This window comes from Chelmon rostratus, chromosome 9 (assembly GCF_017976325.1).
Source record: "Chelmon rostratus isolate fCheRos1 chromosome 9, fCheRos1.pri, whole genome shotgun sequence".
Lineage (NCBI taxonomy): Eukaryota > Metazoa > Chordata > Actinopteri > Chaetodontiformes > Chaetodontidae > Chelmon > Chelmon rostratus.
In genome coordinates this window covers 19,782,103-19,799,145 of record NC_055666.1, presented here as the reverse complement: position 1 = coordinate 19,799,145, position 17,043 = coordinate 19,782,103, and the positions used below count along the sequence as shown (strand labels likewise).

At 42.0% G+C, this 17,043-nt stretch overlaps 1 protein-coding gene across 1 annotated transcript in view; it reads right to left on the bottom strand.

The window, feature by feature from the left end:
- Positions 1-211: 211 nt before the first annotated feature.
- The window catches only part of glra4a (glycine receptor, alpha 4a), a 45,629-nt gene continuing 28,797 nt past the window's right edge, over positions 212-17,043 (bottom strand). The window contains exons 3-9 of the mRNA XM_041944094.1: positions 15,947-16,014; positions 14,379-14,602; positions 13,530-13,612; positions 9,533-9,670; positions 9,089-9,303; positions 6,026-6,175; positions 212-502 (exon numbers count right to left, since the gene is read on the bottom strand). Coding sequence (XP_041800028.1) covers positions 212-502; positions 6,026-6,175; positions 9,089-9,303; positions 9,533-9,670; positions 13,530-13,612; positions 14,379-14,602; positions 15,947-16,014 — 1,169 coding nt within the window. The remainder of the gene's footprint in view (positions 503-6,025; positions 6,176-9,088; positions 9,304-9,532; positions 9,671-13,529; positions 13,613-14,378; positions 14,603-15,946; positions 16,015-17,043) is intronic.

The window sequence follows — 17,043 nt, the reverse complement described above, 5'->3', positions numbered from 1 at the left end:
GAGCTCCCGAAGTCGCACCTGAGCACAAAGTTTTTAGCAATGGTTTTAAGAAGCAGATATGCCTCTTGACACATTTCCTCATTGTAATGTAGATCTGACAGGCAGTTTTGGTTCTGAGAGAGAGAGAGAGAGAGAGAGAGAGAGAGAGAGAGAGAGAGAGTGAGAGAGAGAAAAGAACGTAGTAGCAACTGGGGTCGGCAAAGAGAGCCTTTTACAAATTTGCGTGGATGTCCTCGTGTCGCAGCACTTTGTAGGTGATCCAGTAGAAGATGTTGAATATGAGGAAGCTCAAGGGGAAGACGGCTCTGGATATGGTGTCAATGCGCTTGGCCCGGTCCACGAAACGCTTGTGAAGTACCTCTCCGTCGTACATGGTAACTGGAGGCGGGGGGGTGAACACAGTGGCCCCCTCCACAGCGGCACCGTCTTTGTTCTGCAGGCAGTGACCCAGCCCGTAACCCCGGAAGTAAAAACCGCGGCTCTCCCTCACCAGTTCCTCCTCCTGTAGAGTCAAGCATAGGGACAACAGCTGTCAACAACAATTAGCTCTAAGTTTTTACATTTCCTCTCAGTGGATGATCCCCAGAAAAATAAAAATTCTGAATCTAGCGATGAAACTTTTTAAACACAGTCGACGTTTTGCCAGTAATTAAGTGTAAAACAGCCACCAGCCCCAGTTTGTTCCTCTAATGTTGCCATTCGTTTCTCTGAAAAAGAAATACCTGGCCATGTTTGAGAACCCTACATTCATTCAGCAATGCTTATCGCTGTTCTACAGGTATTTCCACAATCCTCAAAGACTCTCACCATCTGGATGCAGGGAAAACAGATTTTGGACCCTTTCTTAAGCAGCAACAATATATTTTCTATCCTGGTAGCTGAAAATTGACAGCATGTTCACACAAGAAAATATTAACACATTCTGTTTGGTTTAGGAAATATAGTCACAATTTAGGGAAAGGGTTAAAAATCTTTTTTTCTCATACAGCAAGTGGTTAGAATGGACTTTAAGAATTTTGGAAAAACCTTCAGTTTATCATAAGTGTATAAACATGACTGTTTACAGAGAACCGGCTGCTTAGCTCTGTGAGTTGCATGTCATGGTAACACAGTGTACCAGAGGCACAAACTGGGGCTAAAATGGGCTCTAGCCTCAGATAAACTTTCTTTAATCAATTTAGCTTTTGGAAGTTTCGATGACACGAAGAGGGGAATCAGAGGGCATCATCATTAGGCGGAAGAAAGGAAATTATAATCCTGAAAGTTAATCAAAAAATTAACCTCCGTCTCTCCTTTGCAGCTCCTTTCAAAGTTGCAGAATGACGGACCTTTCAAAATGTCTATTAATGAAAAGTCATGATCTCAACCCCGCCAAAAAAAAAACACTTTGCACTTTGCATTATGCTTTGATGAATGGTGGGGGGCTTTTTTTCTTTTCTTTACAGTGAATGAGACACTGTTCCCGCCCTCTGAAGAGAATATTAATAGACATGCAGCTTAACTCTGACAGCCTTGTGACACTTTGAGAGATTCACTTTAGCAGGGGGAAGTGAAGATGTGGGATCTAAATTGGATGATTAGTAGTCAGTGTGAAGTGCCCTGAAAGCTCTGATCCCTGCGTCACCCCCCCTCACTCAGTTTCTCTCTCATTGACCCTGGCAGCTCTCTGCTACTCTGCTGAAATTCTCATCTCTGTGCTGGACAGACTTGGCAGTGAGACCCTACCAGCTGCTGCCAAAGGTCCAATTCTACTGATGTATTTCACACCTGTCCCCACCTGTCTCTTGCTGTTAAATTTCTCTTGCACACTATATTCATTCAGTCCTTTCAAAGGTATTCTTACCTCTGATCTCTGCTACCTGCCCTTTGCTTGCACCGTCACTATTTAGTGGAAGACTAAACTCCATTTACTGTGAACTTCCTCCCTCTTACATCTTCCTGGTTATGAGTAACTTCACAGCTTCTAACTATGTGTGTTGCTCCAATGACAAATTGCGCCATAGAACAGAAGTATAAGGAGCTGGAGCTCTTCTAGCACAGCTTAATTATCCCTCCTACACCTTCCTAAACGATACACTACATCATGTGCTAAGGTCTAATGGTGTGTTTCTCTAAAGATAATAGGTGCTCATCGTCTGTCCCCTCAGCAGCAGCTACACCCTTTGTGATCAATTGAGACTGCTCTGATTATCACAATCAATATTATATATTGTGCTCTGTGAGGGATAACGTTACTGTCGAGGTGGTTGTTTTCAGGGTGTGACCAGTAATGATCTGAGTTTTACAAGTTAGCAGTGGTGGAAGACGTATTCCGATCCTTTCCTTGAGTAAAAGTAGCAATACCACACTGTAAAAATACTCAGTTACAAGTAAAAATCCTGCATTCGAAACCGTACTTAAGTAAAAGTATGTGTGTATCAAATTTCAGTTTGACACTTTGGATGTTATAGAGGTTAAGAAACAAGATGTAACCTGTTAATTGGTGATCTTTAGAGGTGCTGGTAGGCTATAGTCACTGTATTTTCAAACCCCAAAAGCGTTGTAAGTTCAGGCAGGCAGATTTATGCAGTTATGTGCATCATAGCCTATGATGCCTGCCTATGATTGCTTAGCATTGGCTTGCAAAAGCCTTGACAACAACATATGGATTGATTGATTGACACAAATACTGACAAATAAGTTTTCAATGCAGAAACGTAGTGCATTGTTTATATTTTTGTAGTCAGTTTGGTAATAATCAGTTGGACAGAACATGATAAAAGTCAATGTAAATGATGTAAACAAGTATAATATTATAATTATTATTTTAATTGTGATGATTAGTGGGACAATTTGGGAGTTTCTAACTGGGACATTCTAGCTGTTTACCCTTGTTTTCAGTCGTAATGCTAAGCTAAGCCAATTTGCTACCAGCTCCTGGTTGTAGCTTCATATTTATGGCACAGGCATGAGAGTGATCTTGAATCAGTCTTGTCACCTAACACCTGTCGAGCCCATTTCCACAAACTTTGAACTATTTTTCTAAATTAGATAGTTGGATGATTTAGAAGAACACAACAATTGCTCTAAATGTCAACAGTCTCGGAGAATGACCTGGAAAAAAGGTGATTTTAAAGTTGGATGACAAGGAGACAACAAGAGGAAGAAATGTAGGTTGAATTTATAGTAGCTTATAAACAGATTACGCAGTGGGAAAGAATAAAGGTCAAGAGTTCCAGGTTAGCAATGTTGGTACAAGAGGGCATAAAGTCAGAAAAAGAGGGCTACAGCAACAGGGGCGAGATCAGCACAAAGAGGGGTTTGGCAGTGGGAGAAAGGCCAGAACATATTCAGGTGTGAAGGCAAAGTTGCACGACACAATCAATTCGGGGGAGTGGGGGCATGGACAGGAATTGGGTTTGAAGGTCAGGGTGCACACAGCGTTCAGTTCTTTACCCTGGCACAGGCGCTGCAGTGCTGATTCACATTCCTGTAGGCTGAGCTGTTAGCAGGGATGTCGTTCACTTTCCGCAACAACTCAACACTCCCAGGCTGACTGGCAAACACCTCCATCGGAAAGGAAGGCAGACAAATGAGGAAGAGTTATTGCTCTTTATTTCATCTTCTGTCGTGAAACAAGACTTAACCTGTCGTCATTAGTGTTGAAATTCTAATTAGCTTTGGACGTAGTTAGTGTTTCGCTGGGAACAAGAGTTCCCCCCGCTTCATTTAAATGAAAAACCTACCTGTGCCATGCCAAAAAAATACAGCGATTAATGATGCAAACTTCAAATTCCAACAGCAAACTTGAGCAGACGTTTCTCAGCTTGCAATTAAAGAGGCACTGTGAGTGTGATAATACAGGACATTATCTGCATCCGCTTTGAAGACGAATAAAGAATCCTCGAGAGGCCAGGTCAAATTATTTCTGCAGAGACTATAAATGGAATCTCTGTTTTTTATTTCTGTGACTGTGAAGGCTGTGTGGATATATCCGCTGTCGCTGTGTTTGGTTCAGAAAGCACCAGAGGCGAAGCTGCTAAAGTGCATTGATTAAAGCTGGCCACCCTGAGATTTGTTCACTCCATCAGATTCCCAACCTCTCTTTCTCTTGTCCGACACATCGGTGCATGTGTCGATACCTCTTAGGTGCAGAGTTTGCAACCTCCTGACTCGTCAGTGGGAGTAATTGTGCAGCTGATGTGGACAGGGGAAGTCCTTTCCTCTACAGACCATCATTTTCTCTGTCCTGTATCGATGCAGGGGGGGCAGACTGCCCGGTAAATCTGCTGGACTCTTCTGCCTTTTCAGGGAACTTTGCCATCAGTCTGGGAAGCTGCCCAGCCTCTGAGCTGTTTTAATGGGATTTTCAAGATGTCCCGTCTGTTACTCTGGAGACAAATCTCTCTGTGTCGCAAAAGGTCTCTCACCTCCCTGTAAACACTTTTATTTGTCAACTTACAAGCTGTTTGCCTTGATAATTGTCGTTCAAGAATTGGATCCAATTTAGGGGATGCTTGGATGACAAATGATGCCAAGATAAAAAAACGAGGGATCCATTTTATGTGGGCCAATATCACAAACTGCCTTAAGGGGCTTTACAGTCTGCACACCACATGAACCCTCTATAGACAGGGAAAACCGTCCCCCAAGAAAGAGAGAAGAAACCTCTGGAGGAGCAACAAAGCAGGGATACCTCTTCCAGGATGGACAGACAAAACAGATGTTGTGTGTACAGAAAAAATCAACATATCAAAAACAACAGCCTGAACAATCTGAATTACAAAACTATAGATCGACTGTAAACGTATAAAAGCAACGTGGATCTGTGAGGATGTCGAGCGACCTCCTCTCCATTCAGACACAGATGACTTTTACGTTAATGTGTCTCACTGATTCACTCAGCTGCATATTTAGAGAATCAGCTGGTGAACACAAGCTAGCAACGTCAGATGAAGGGTAGGGGGAGGAGATGCACGCTTCCTTCTGCGCAGTGATATGGTTGGTGGGTTCGGTAGAGAGAACTAGTTCGTACATGAAATTGCCCACAACAAGGTCTGTGGATGGCCGAGAGCCATTTAGTTCGATCATATTCTGGAGAAGTAGACATCTCTACAGCTGATACCTCTGCCTACGCCTTATTAGAATGTGGTACAGAAGAACACTTGAACAATAAATCAGTACTCTAAAGGACCTTTCTGAAGAAAATCTAATTTGGTGCTTGCTAGCTCGCTATAATAACTCATTGAAAGACGAATGTTATGTTACACAACAACAGCCCTTGACCTGGGGGAGATATATTTAATGTATGATTCCTATGATAACCCTTTTACCTTCCCCTTTGAATTTAATATGTTGGATAACACTGTAAGAGTCATGATATGTCGCTACGTTTGCTCTTAAATTCACTTGTTCATGGATGTTGCAGATTTATTGGTGTCGCAAGTTAGTAAGTCAAAGGTGATTATCAGCCAAACCAAACGTTTGTATTTCAGCAGTAAATGAGAATGCTTGAGTATTTCTCACTGTTTTCAAGTTGCACCTTCCTCTGACGCACCTGCCACACATTCAGGTGCGCAGAGATTTTTTTCACAGCATTTTTGGATACAGGAGCAGCAGCAAAAATGCAGTCTTAGTGTCTGAGAATACAGAACTGTATCAGTGTTGCAGGGTTTGGGTATCCCAGTGCCACAGGGTTGGTAGATAGGCTGTTGGTCTGTGTCAAATGTAGTGACAGAGGGAAAGGATCGCGAAGGCTCTTCACAGGTCAGCGCTCGCCATGGAAACAAGCTGAACTGAAATAAACTGTTCCTCCTCATGTAATATGACAGCCAGCTGTAGCGTGTTGATGTTGTCAGTTCCTGAATATACAGCATCCCGCAAAAACAAGAGGCATAAGTCAATGTTACAGAGGCTGACAAGGACTGGAGTGTGTGTTTGTGCGTGCGTGTGTGTGTGCATGTGCCACTTTTTAGAATCTGCTACAAAGTGCAACACAATGTGTAAGCATGCTTTCGCCTGCGAGTGTGTGTGATCTCACACTTACTATTCTCTGCTGCCGCTGCTTTTTCCTCAGCCTGATGAACTCCTTGTGTTGCCTTGAGACAAAGTTAACCGCTGCGTACTCCAGCAGGGCAGCAAACACAAACAGAAGGCACACCGCCATCCAAATGTCAATGGCCTTCACATAGGACACCTGGGGACAGACAAGGTCACAGAGTCATCGGCGGCCAATCAGTGAGGCTAATGGATACTCTGTGGGTCGCTCCCATTCCTCAGCTCCCTCTTGCACGTAATGACACACATCTTTGGGATTGCCGAGATTTATGATGAGTCAGAGGGATGTGGGCAGTTGACACATAGCCATGAGACAGGTCACGGGTAAGACTCGAGGAGAGCCGGGCCCGGCCGTCCACGAGAGCGGATGTGTCACAGCGAATCAGCAACGCCCACTGAGCAAGCGCTCTGTGGAAGCTTCCCTCCATTGAGCAGCAGCTTACTGGCTGATACAGATACGTGCATAAAAGTGGGGGGAAAAAACAGGAATTGACACATCCGTAGGGTACAAACACATCGCTTTTGTGTACAATGAAAACAACTCTGCAATGTTTTAATCAACACCTCCACTGGATTTCAGGCTCATACTCCAGCTGCCACACATAACATGCCATTTAACACCTATTGACAAAGTTTTCTAATAATGGAAACACCTTCCTTCCATGGCTGTCCTTAAAAAAAAACCCTTTTGTTTCATATTTCAGGCAATTATTTTATTTTTGTTAGCTGCTAGTGTTCAAACACAGAGGAAACATCCGGAAAACCACATGTAAATAAGAGGGTACCTGAACGAGCATAAATATCAGCATACACCTTTTTCTAACACTATATGTTGTCTTTTTTTATTTTATTTGTGCAGGGCATTCCTATATTTTGAGTTAAGAAATACACAAAAAGTAGTCTACAGTGAAGGGAATGGATTCAGGCAAAGTTCAAACCATGATGCTAAAAAGCTGACTGATTAAGCATTGACACTGACACATAATGGCTGCATCTGGCAAGTAGTGGCTTAAATTACCCATTGAGGAACTTACACACTGCAAAAATCTCTTTCTTACCAAGTCATTTTTGCCTGTAACTTCATTCCTGAAAATATTATATGACTTTTCCCCCAGTATAAATCTATTTTCAGGATGCAGGAACTCAAATTCTGTAAGCGAGTTGATGTGTGCAGGAAACAAATTGAAGCTGTCACTGCATTTTCCAACCGTCTTGAAGAAAATAAGGTTTTTGTCTTGTCAAATACTGAATACTTTGACCTCTTTGGGCCTCTAAAATGCTTCAAATGAAGCAATCTCAGAAAGAAAAACACATCCACACTGAGACCAGAAGCTGCGAGGAGCCCTCTTGAGAAGATATCTCTCCATTTTAAAGGGTCACAAGCTATATAGTTCTGGAACTGCTCCCTGTTCCTCATCACCACCACTTAGGTACTACTAACCAAGTGACTTAACCCCCAACTGCTCCAGTGGAGCTGCTCAGTGGCAGATAAGACTGTGGTTGTACTAGGAGTTTCCAGGTGTGAATGTGAGTCTGGATCTCAGCGATTATTCCTCGGTTAAATTAATGAAGTATTTCACCACTGGAAAGAACTGGGCTGTCTATGCAGTGGAAAGATGCAAATATTCTGAAATTGGTGCATTATGACCAGAGTAAACAGAAACAAAGTGAAAGTATTCCCGTTTGCTCATAAGAAAGAAAACCTACTATAACCAGAATGCACTGGGCCGCTGCAGCTGGTCTGTAATTGGACCAACAATCCTAGAGCCTTCAGAAATCCTCCAGATGATGTGAAAAGAGAGGAGCTTTGGGTGCATGGAGGGAAGTTAAACTTGGTCATTTGCATAAACTACCCACCTTGTAATGACACAAATCTGGTTGGAAATTTGCAAAGACTCCCTTTAAGTGAACAAAAAAACCCCTCTTCCTAACTGTCAAATGCACAAAAAATGCAGTCAAACTCTACAACCACCAGCCAGAATAAACTGGTAACATAGCACCAGGCAGAAGTGCTGTTGCTATGGTTACCAGCAATCTAATACACCATGTGCACTGATTTAGAACATTGGTTAAACTCTTGGCTGGATCTTCATGGTACTCCACAACATGTTTTTAGTGGACACCTGCCAGCCGATCAGAAAGAAAGAACTTGCCTTCATGATGGTATAATAGCGTCTGTCCTCCCCCCTGCTGCCTGATCTTTTCCCCAGGTGCTTTGTGCTCTGCCCTGCATGTTTTTCTCATGCCGGTGTCCTCACCCCACCTGGCCCTTGTTTGTCTGCTCCCTGCTCAGTCTCTAAATCAGGACCTGGCTCATGCAAAGTCAGCATTTCATGACTTAATATGCCGTAATAGGTCGTCCCATTCCAAAACCCCCTCCAAATGCCTTTGCCTCAGTAAACCTTTTGCAGTCCTGAGTAAACAAAAATCCGCTGCGCGTCTGTCACTTGTTTTATGGAGCTTTTGGGTCGGCTTTGTCAGCTTGTCTGGAAATATCAGGTAGGAAAAGTAATGGTATTTTTCTAAATCATGAATCACTTTTTTTGGGACATGTCAGAGCAAAATGTCAGAACAGTCTGCAAGTTTCAGACTCGGGCCACAATCAATTTATTAGATTTTTTTTTCTACCAAGTCACTGACCTTTTTGTTGAGCTAATAGCATTATGTAATGCTATTTCCTCTCACACACACATGCTTATTGGAGGAGGACGAGCATATGATTAGTTACAAAATTGGTTTCTATGACCAATATTTCAAGTTCTACAGCAGAGAACTACTATTTTATTTGTCCTCCATTGATTTTCAGGCACGCAGTCGGCATGAAATGCCTTAAATAGCCCAACACTAAACTGCCTAGTAGACTGTGCAAATACCTCACTAAATTAGAGAAACAAATACAGGAATACAGAATTTTGTGGCCCGTGTGGTATTTCATCCCCTGCATCTCTGGTTTCTAGTTGATCGCTCAGTAAACAGTCTGCCTGCAACACAGAATCCACCTTCCACTATGGACAAACCATCATAAATGTTTGTCACTAGTCTCCAGACTGACCTTGGGCAGTGAGGCTCTTGAACCAGAACTCTGCGTGGTCATCGTCAGTACAGTGGTGATGCCCAGACCCACTCTGGCTGGTGCAGCGTCCATGTTTATCCAGAAAGACACCCACGAGAGGATGACGATGAGGAGGGAAGGGATGTACATCTGGATCAAGTAGTAGCCCATTTGGCGTTCCAAGTGGAACTTCACCTCGATGCAGGTGAATTTACCTGCAGATGCATGACATAGTACACTCAACTGTCTTGCACAGTTTTTTAAATACACTCCAAGAATGGGAGAAAAGAATATAGATGCATGATAAAGATATAATGCAATTAAATTACGGTTGAAGCAACTTTTCTTTTACAGCAAGTCACAGCTGCAGCACTCAGTTACAATTTAGATTTTCAGTGTGAGAGCCCTGCTTTCTCAACACCTTAAATGGAATTCATTTTGTACCTGTGTTGTAATACTTAGTGCAGTAGCCCAAATCCTTCTCCTCCTTTAGCACAAACTGGGGGAGGGTGAGATCATCAGCCACCTGTACGGGGTTCTCAGACAGCCACTCAAAGATCAAGTCATTCATGGTGTAACCAACTGTGAAAAGAGAACAGAGGAGATGAAGAGGAGATATTGAAATAGGGAAAAAATTGAAAGAAATGCGTCACTTAATCTAGATTACACTGAATAGAGGAGACTATGAATTGTCCTATTCTTCTTTCCATGAATCTTGCAAATAATTTCAGACAAATTCTGACACTTTGTTTCATCATGTCATGCATTTTACTTTTTACTTTTTCAAAATTGACTTGCCACAGATGTGAATAAGATGCTCTTTAATTGCTCACTATTTGTCAGGCTTTAACATCTCAGGCATGCCAAACCTTTAGAAAATTGGGTGAAATTAGCTGATAAATGCATTTTGGTGATGAGCTATGCATTTAAAATCTGGGGAGTGGTGCATTTTACATGCAACTGCACTCCATCATTTTTATCATATATCAATAAGTAGACGTCAAAACAAGGCTGCATATTGGTTAACGGACTATGCATCAGTCACAGGATAAATCATTTACATGCCTTGTTGCTAAAAGAATTACAGACAATGCTGTTCAGTGGATATTTACACATAATGCATGAAAGCAAATGCACCACGACACTGTTAAATATACTTCTCTTTTTATCACTTTTTGCTGCGATCCTCGTCCCCTACTTCCTTCTTAACCTAATTTCTTTCCAACGCCACCACTCTGACTGGGTTCTTGTTACCACAGTATAAAATGTGTGCATGAGAAACATCAGAATCCTTGGCTAATGAGACTCAGAGACAGAGAGAGAATGAAACTTGGACGATTGTAGTGATGTAATGTCGCCTCTGCCCATCTGTCCAGCTACCAGCTAACCTCTGCCATCATGTTTGCCACAGTAAAGGTCACCCACCACAGCTACAGTCATGTTGTCACGGTTGCTTGAAGGTTACCGAATAAGGGGGGTCATGAGGAGCATATCTGCAGCATATGACAGGAGATACTGTATGCGCTAAAACACACTGAGCTGATTAGTGTGTGTAATCTTTCCAAAGCACACAACCACCCATGTGCACCAGTACTAATTGCAAGTGAATATACAGTCTAGTAAAGCACTCAAGTCAATAATTATTTTGCTTCCACACGCGGTTGATTCGCCAGCTCCTTTTCAAGGTTGCACTCCTTCTCACAGCTGCCTGATCAGAGCTATATTAAAAATGCATGCCACATGCAACAACAATGCAGAATTCCTTGCACATCTGAACAACACTGGTGACTACTGGGACCCTACAGGGCCTAAGTTACAAAGGCATCAATTATTCAAGATGTTATAACCTATCCCATACCACACGCCTGAAAAACACAGGTATCTTGTTCATTAGGAGAATTCACTGTCATTCACACAACCTGCTGTAACAAACAAGGGGAATACCAATGCTTCCCTAACATAATGAAATGGTCTTTCGCCAGCTACAGCTAAGAGGCGTAAAGACATAATTGACATAGTGTTCAAGGTGCAATAAAATAAATGAAATTCATGAGGCTGGGTGTCTGGAATATTTTAGCAGGTAGACTCTTACCCACATGCCATCTCTTTCATGTTAAAAAGCAGTTCACATAATGAAAGACACTATCCTAACGCAGCTACGGTTATGCTTCAGATTTGCTGTCTTAGTCTTGGTTTGGACTTACAGTGTAAAGTAGATTTGAGGTTACTGGACACTAATGGCTCAGGGCCGAGTGAAGTGGTATAAGCTGCATATATGGAGCTTTTGATGTGTCAGAGTAAGGCAGAATCTTCTGCTTGGTTCTATTTATATATCTATATAAGCCCATGGCATGAAAGGCCAGAAAAGAAGATTGGCCTTGGCTCTCTCAAACCCCAAAGATAACTTTACCCCCCCATCACCCGCCTCTCTCTCGTTTTCTCATGTTGAGCAGACGGTGTTTCCACAGCTCCAGCAGTGGCAGTAAAACCTATGATGTCCTCTTAACATCGAGCTCCAGCCAAGGTGATCGCACCCTTGGGTGTTGTACTACCGCTTGTCAACACAAGGCCAAGTATACTCACCAGACCTTTAATCAGAAATGATTACATCTCCTTTAATGGCAGTGTGATGTGATACACTTACCCCAACAGGAACGCATACAGACACACTGCTGCTTTAAGGATGCATCTGTTTCTCCTCTCCCATACACCCCTAAAGGGTGAAATATCTTTACATTTCTGCACTAAATTTATAGTTTTTTTTATTCGTTTTATCTGTCCTTGTATTAATTTGCAGAAATAAATCATGCCGCCTCATGGACAAAGAGGGAGTAACGAGTTCTATACAAACCAGTACCTCTTGTTCTTGTTGGATCAGATAAGGACGCAGCTCGAGATACCAGCATTCAGCTTGACTTATTTATTTGTGAGCAATGCTCTGAAAAGGTGCACAGTGACTTAATGGTGCGAGTGCTCCTTCTGTTTCCTCCCTTTCACTAGACTTCAAATTCTTTTGTTCCTGACAGGAAATTAGGTCACCTCTAGGCACAGGGGGTGGGTCACATATAATAAAACGGACACAAAATTAAAGTTTTATTATTTATATCCTGGAAATTGGTTTCATGAGGGCAGATAGCCTACTAGCTCTGCTAAAGGCAAGGAGGGCTGAAAGTGGGAAAAAATATTCTTCCCCTGTGTTTTATCAATGCAAGAACTTTTTAACAGGTTTCAAACGCCTTTTGTACATTTTGTTAACTTGTTTCTTGTTTTCGTAAATGTACAGTAGCCTTAAAAAGGTAGGCTAAAGAATTGAAAAACAACTGACAGTTTGCTCAGCTCCACCACCCCTTTCCTGTTGCCACCTGTCAAATGAAGGCAGAATTATAACTTCTTAGCAGTTTTTGTAAAACTATGTCCTTGATTTCAGGCAATGGTAGATAAAAGCAGGCTTATCATTTATCGCTAGCAACCACTGATTTTGTCTTAACACGGTCAGTTGTAGCTAGCTAGCTAATTAAGCTATCATTAGCTTGATGAGGTGGGTGAAAACACTGCTTTCTGACTTAATGTTTGAAGCTGACTTGTTTTAAAGTGAGCAACCTGCAAAGGGGCTTAAACATTAGATATGGTTCACTTTAAAGATTAGAAGATAAACCTTTTAGCATCAGGACTGACCAATATGTTTGGCGAGAGCTTCTTATGTTAGCCTAAACTCTGCTCAAGTGGCATCCACGACTAGCTCCAACACAGTATGGAAATACTAGCCTACAGAGTGGATGTGCTAGTGAATGGGGCTTTTTCAACGTAGCTGCACAAAATTATGCAGTGCCACTAGCATTGGCGGTCATGCTGGATTACTGTATGTAATAAGCGAGTTATCTTATTACGAGTTAGCCTGACATTCTATTGTCTGCAGCCAGCAGACAAACATACAGTTTAAACCAGGCCTTACACTTTTGCACTTGGCAAAATTTATAGCCCACAGGGTGTTGCTCTTACTACACGCCCTGTGCACACCGCTTCAACATGCAGAGAAATCGAAAGCTTGAAGTCCTGCTGTGCCTGGTTACTGTGGCTAAGCTTTGATTGGAGAAATCAATCAGGGTAAGGGTTTAGCAAATGTCGGTTGTGCGCCCCCCCGCAACATCACATACACAGATTGCTGACGAGCTTAATTGCAGCAGTCACATTCCAAATATCATTAAATGACCAACAACACATGAGATGCAATTAGAAAAGATAAAGGAACCATTTTCCACATGGACTTTAAATGAAAATAACTCCAATTGTGAGGCAAATTTAAAGTTATTATTCAGTTCCTACCAATATAACAGGGTTAGACATTTTACAAGCGAGTCAAAAGGTAGAAAATTGAGAAGAGCGGGTAGATAAAAAGAGGAAAATGAGACAAAAGGGAGAGGAGGAAGCGAAGAAGACTCACAGCTTTCAAGCTGCATGGTACAGGTCTGAATGTCCATTGGGAAATTCTTCAAGTCCATAGGGCAGGACAGGGTAAGAGTCAGCCTAAGATAGAAAAACAGATTGGAAGAGAGAAGAGGAGCAATAGGGGATGTCAAAAAGACAAAAGGGCTCAAGAAAAAGACACAAACACAAGGAAGACTAATGGGTGATTAAAAGAGCAGTAAAATCACTGATGAGCTGCTGGTTTTCTTCTTCTTTTTTTTTCAAATCATGAAACAGGAGGATTATACGTGTACAATGCAATAAAACTGGACAAATGAAAAACAGATTTTCCTGATGAAAACAGTAGATCGGAAAACATATTGAGTCACTGCCATTTGATTACTCGTCGCACCACAGTAATGGCAAAGTAATTGGCGTAGGCATCTTTTATTTGTTGTGGTGTTGATGCATTAAGCCTTCAAGAATCCTCAAAGAAGAGAGAGAAAAGGGAGAGAGAGAGTATGTTATTTGGGAGTCTGTCTGGGAGGAAAGCTGTGTAATTACCTGCTGTAATGTATCGCCCAGAGGCGAGACAACAGCTGCCAGCAGTATACACACAAGCACCCATTTGCTACCGTGTTATGATGACACAATATCTTTTTCACCAGCTGAAGAACAAACTACAAACACCCAAGTGATTGACTCTCCCAACATTGCCCATATTGCATCATGTGTTTAGAGCACAGGCAGATGTTTGAGCCATAACTACAAAACAAAGTAAGCAAGTCCAGAGGAATGAGCCGGCAGTTATCTGTATTTGAAATACTGTGAGTCAGACAGTACTCAGTGGCACCAATTTTTACATTTTGGGAATATTTGTTGCTACCTGATGCTGTACAGAACGCTGCCATCTTGGAAAATCCGTAGCAGCTTGTTGTCGGTGGTGACCTCGTGGAAATTGGCCCCTTTCTCGTTTGCAAAGAATAAATCAGGTTTCCAGATTGAGTCCAACATGGATGGATCCAGATCAAGGGAGTCGTCTGGGTATTCGCTGTACGCCAGGCGAGGGTCATTCCATTTTTGCCGTAGAAATACGTTGAGCCTGTAGTCCTGTGGAAGAACGCGGGGTAGTTAATGGAAAATATATCATCAGTGAGCGTTATAGTGTAGATGGAGAGCTTAGAAGTGGATTCTGCTGTTGTGATTTGAGAGGTTTCAGGGAATGTTCTGTTATTGGGAGCTCCCCTTTCTTGAATAGAATATTGCAATAAATGCCTTTGTCAGCTATTTAAAACTTCCTGTATGCAATGATATAACCCCCATTACAAAGAAACAGACAATGATGTACAGTCCACCGTAGAGCATATGTACCCCTATGATGGTAGAGTGAACAATTGGTCCTGGATTCAAAATCAGGCAAATCATTGATCGTCAGTAGGATAATGGCATTTCCTTAGACACTAAGTGGTAAACTTGAAAAATGCATCTGTTAATAAAAGCAATGTTTACATACGCATCTCCTATTCATGGTGACAGATGCAAGCACTAGAGTTATTACAGATGCCATGTCTCCTTGGCCATGTAACCCCATTGGTTCGGGCTAATGAAGGCATCACTCTTGTGCAAATGCCCCAGCTTCACCATATTTTCCCGCAGTAACTGATTGAATGAGATGGTGTGCTGTTTGTTCAGCCACTGGAGCCACGTGCTGCTGGTGAACAGATTGTTGGCAATGAAAGCCAGGCCGAGAACAAGTACTGAACACAATCGGTCCGGCCTGCAGCCAGCATACATGAGTAATTAAATTAGAATTCTAATCTGCGCAATTAATTCTGAATTCATCTTTGGGCTTTGTAGATTTGTTCCTTTTTCTGACTTGTTCACTTCATTTATCAGAATGAAAAGCATGCTTCACCAGTGCATACAATGGCATCATTCGCTGCCTGGAGGTCAGACCGTGTGGGCCCCCTTGGACACTCTTAAACAGTTCGCTGCTGTATTGTGCTGACCTAGCAGCTATAAGACTGTAAATGCAGACTTTAGGACAGACATTTCTCCCTGAACCCCTTGTCCTCTCTCTCATACCCCCTTTTCATTCACTTTCTCAATTTTTCATTTTAATTGCAGAGTGGACAGTTCATTATCAGCATGTCAGTGACCCGTTGGTCTCTGAAGGTTGCACTGTTATGCTCCAGGAAACACAGAAATGAGGGAACAGCTTCAGCACGGAGTGGATTAGCAGAGAAGATGGTGGAAAAGAAAGAGGGTGGAGTGGTTCCAGATTTCTTTATAAATTATGCCGAGACTCAACTGTTCAGACTAAACTGTACTCCAAAATCATGTCATGAAACAAATGAACTACAGTGAGATTTCTAAACATGACAAACTAAGTAATGTTTTAAAGTTAATACATTTGCTTCTCTAACATTTGTGAAACATTTGAAATCTTCTTACCATTGTAGTTTCTGTGATGGACCCAAAGCTGTTGATGAAAATATTACAGGTGACATTTACAGGTGGGCCTGTGGGAGGAAAAAACAGACTGAATTGACACAGCTTTCACATCAGATTGGATTCATGAGATCGCACTGCTGTCCCCAGTAAAATACCAATTATAGTATTATGTTGATACACTGTAGTGTGGCCTTTTTGGATTTACAGCAGTTTGTCATTACTTATCACCCTCATACAGTCACTGTGTGTGACAATGTTGCACCAGTGCAAGTCCAGCCTCACTTCTGCTGTTGAAGAGCTTGGCTCTTGGAGACAGTATGATTTTCAGGCCTGTCAGTTGAAGTGTAATTACAACCACGTAACCATTACTGAAACTGACTTCAAAAAGTTTGAAGAAAAAAACTGTACGGAAGTGACAGATAATGCTGGCATTGTTACAGCTAAGAGCAAGGAGAGGTCACAGAGATGCACCTGCACACATTCTAGTGTCTGAGCAAATTGTTGAGCGCAACTCTTTTGAAAATCATGTCGGATTAGGTTTTTTATCAACATAATGAGGAAGCATATGTGCAAAAGTTTCATTGACCACATATTTAATTTGTTTTCCCTATAATATCCTGGAAATACTTGCAATATACAACATCCGCTCATTAGCAACTACAGCATGGCTACAGTTTTTAATGGTTGTGTTTATGCATTTAAAGCACTTATAGGATGTGTGTACTTTAACCAAAACCATATGTTAGTGTGGTTCTGTCTATTTCTTAAAGATACCCAATTAAGCCATACAGTCCAAGCATATAGTTGACACGTGTTTCAAGAAAACCTCAGTAGTCCGTGTTCTCCTTTTCAACCGTTGACTAAAAAAATGTTAACAAAACACCTAAAGCATGCACAAGTATGATAAGTAGAGTAAGCATATGAAAGCACGGTCAAAGACTACTGTGCTCTAAAGCATAGCTTCAACTAAATCATCTAACAAGCACAAGTAAGCATGTTATACATTTTAACCAATCAGAAGCAAGGGCTGATTGGTCATGTCTAGTGCAATCAAGCACACTGCAATGAAACTATGGATCTGCTTATCCCCAACCAGT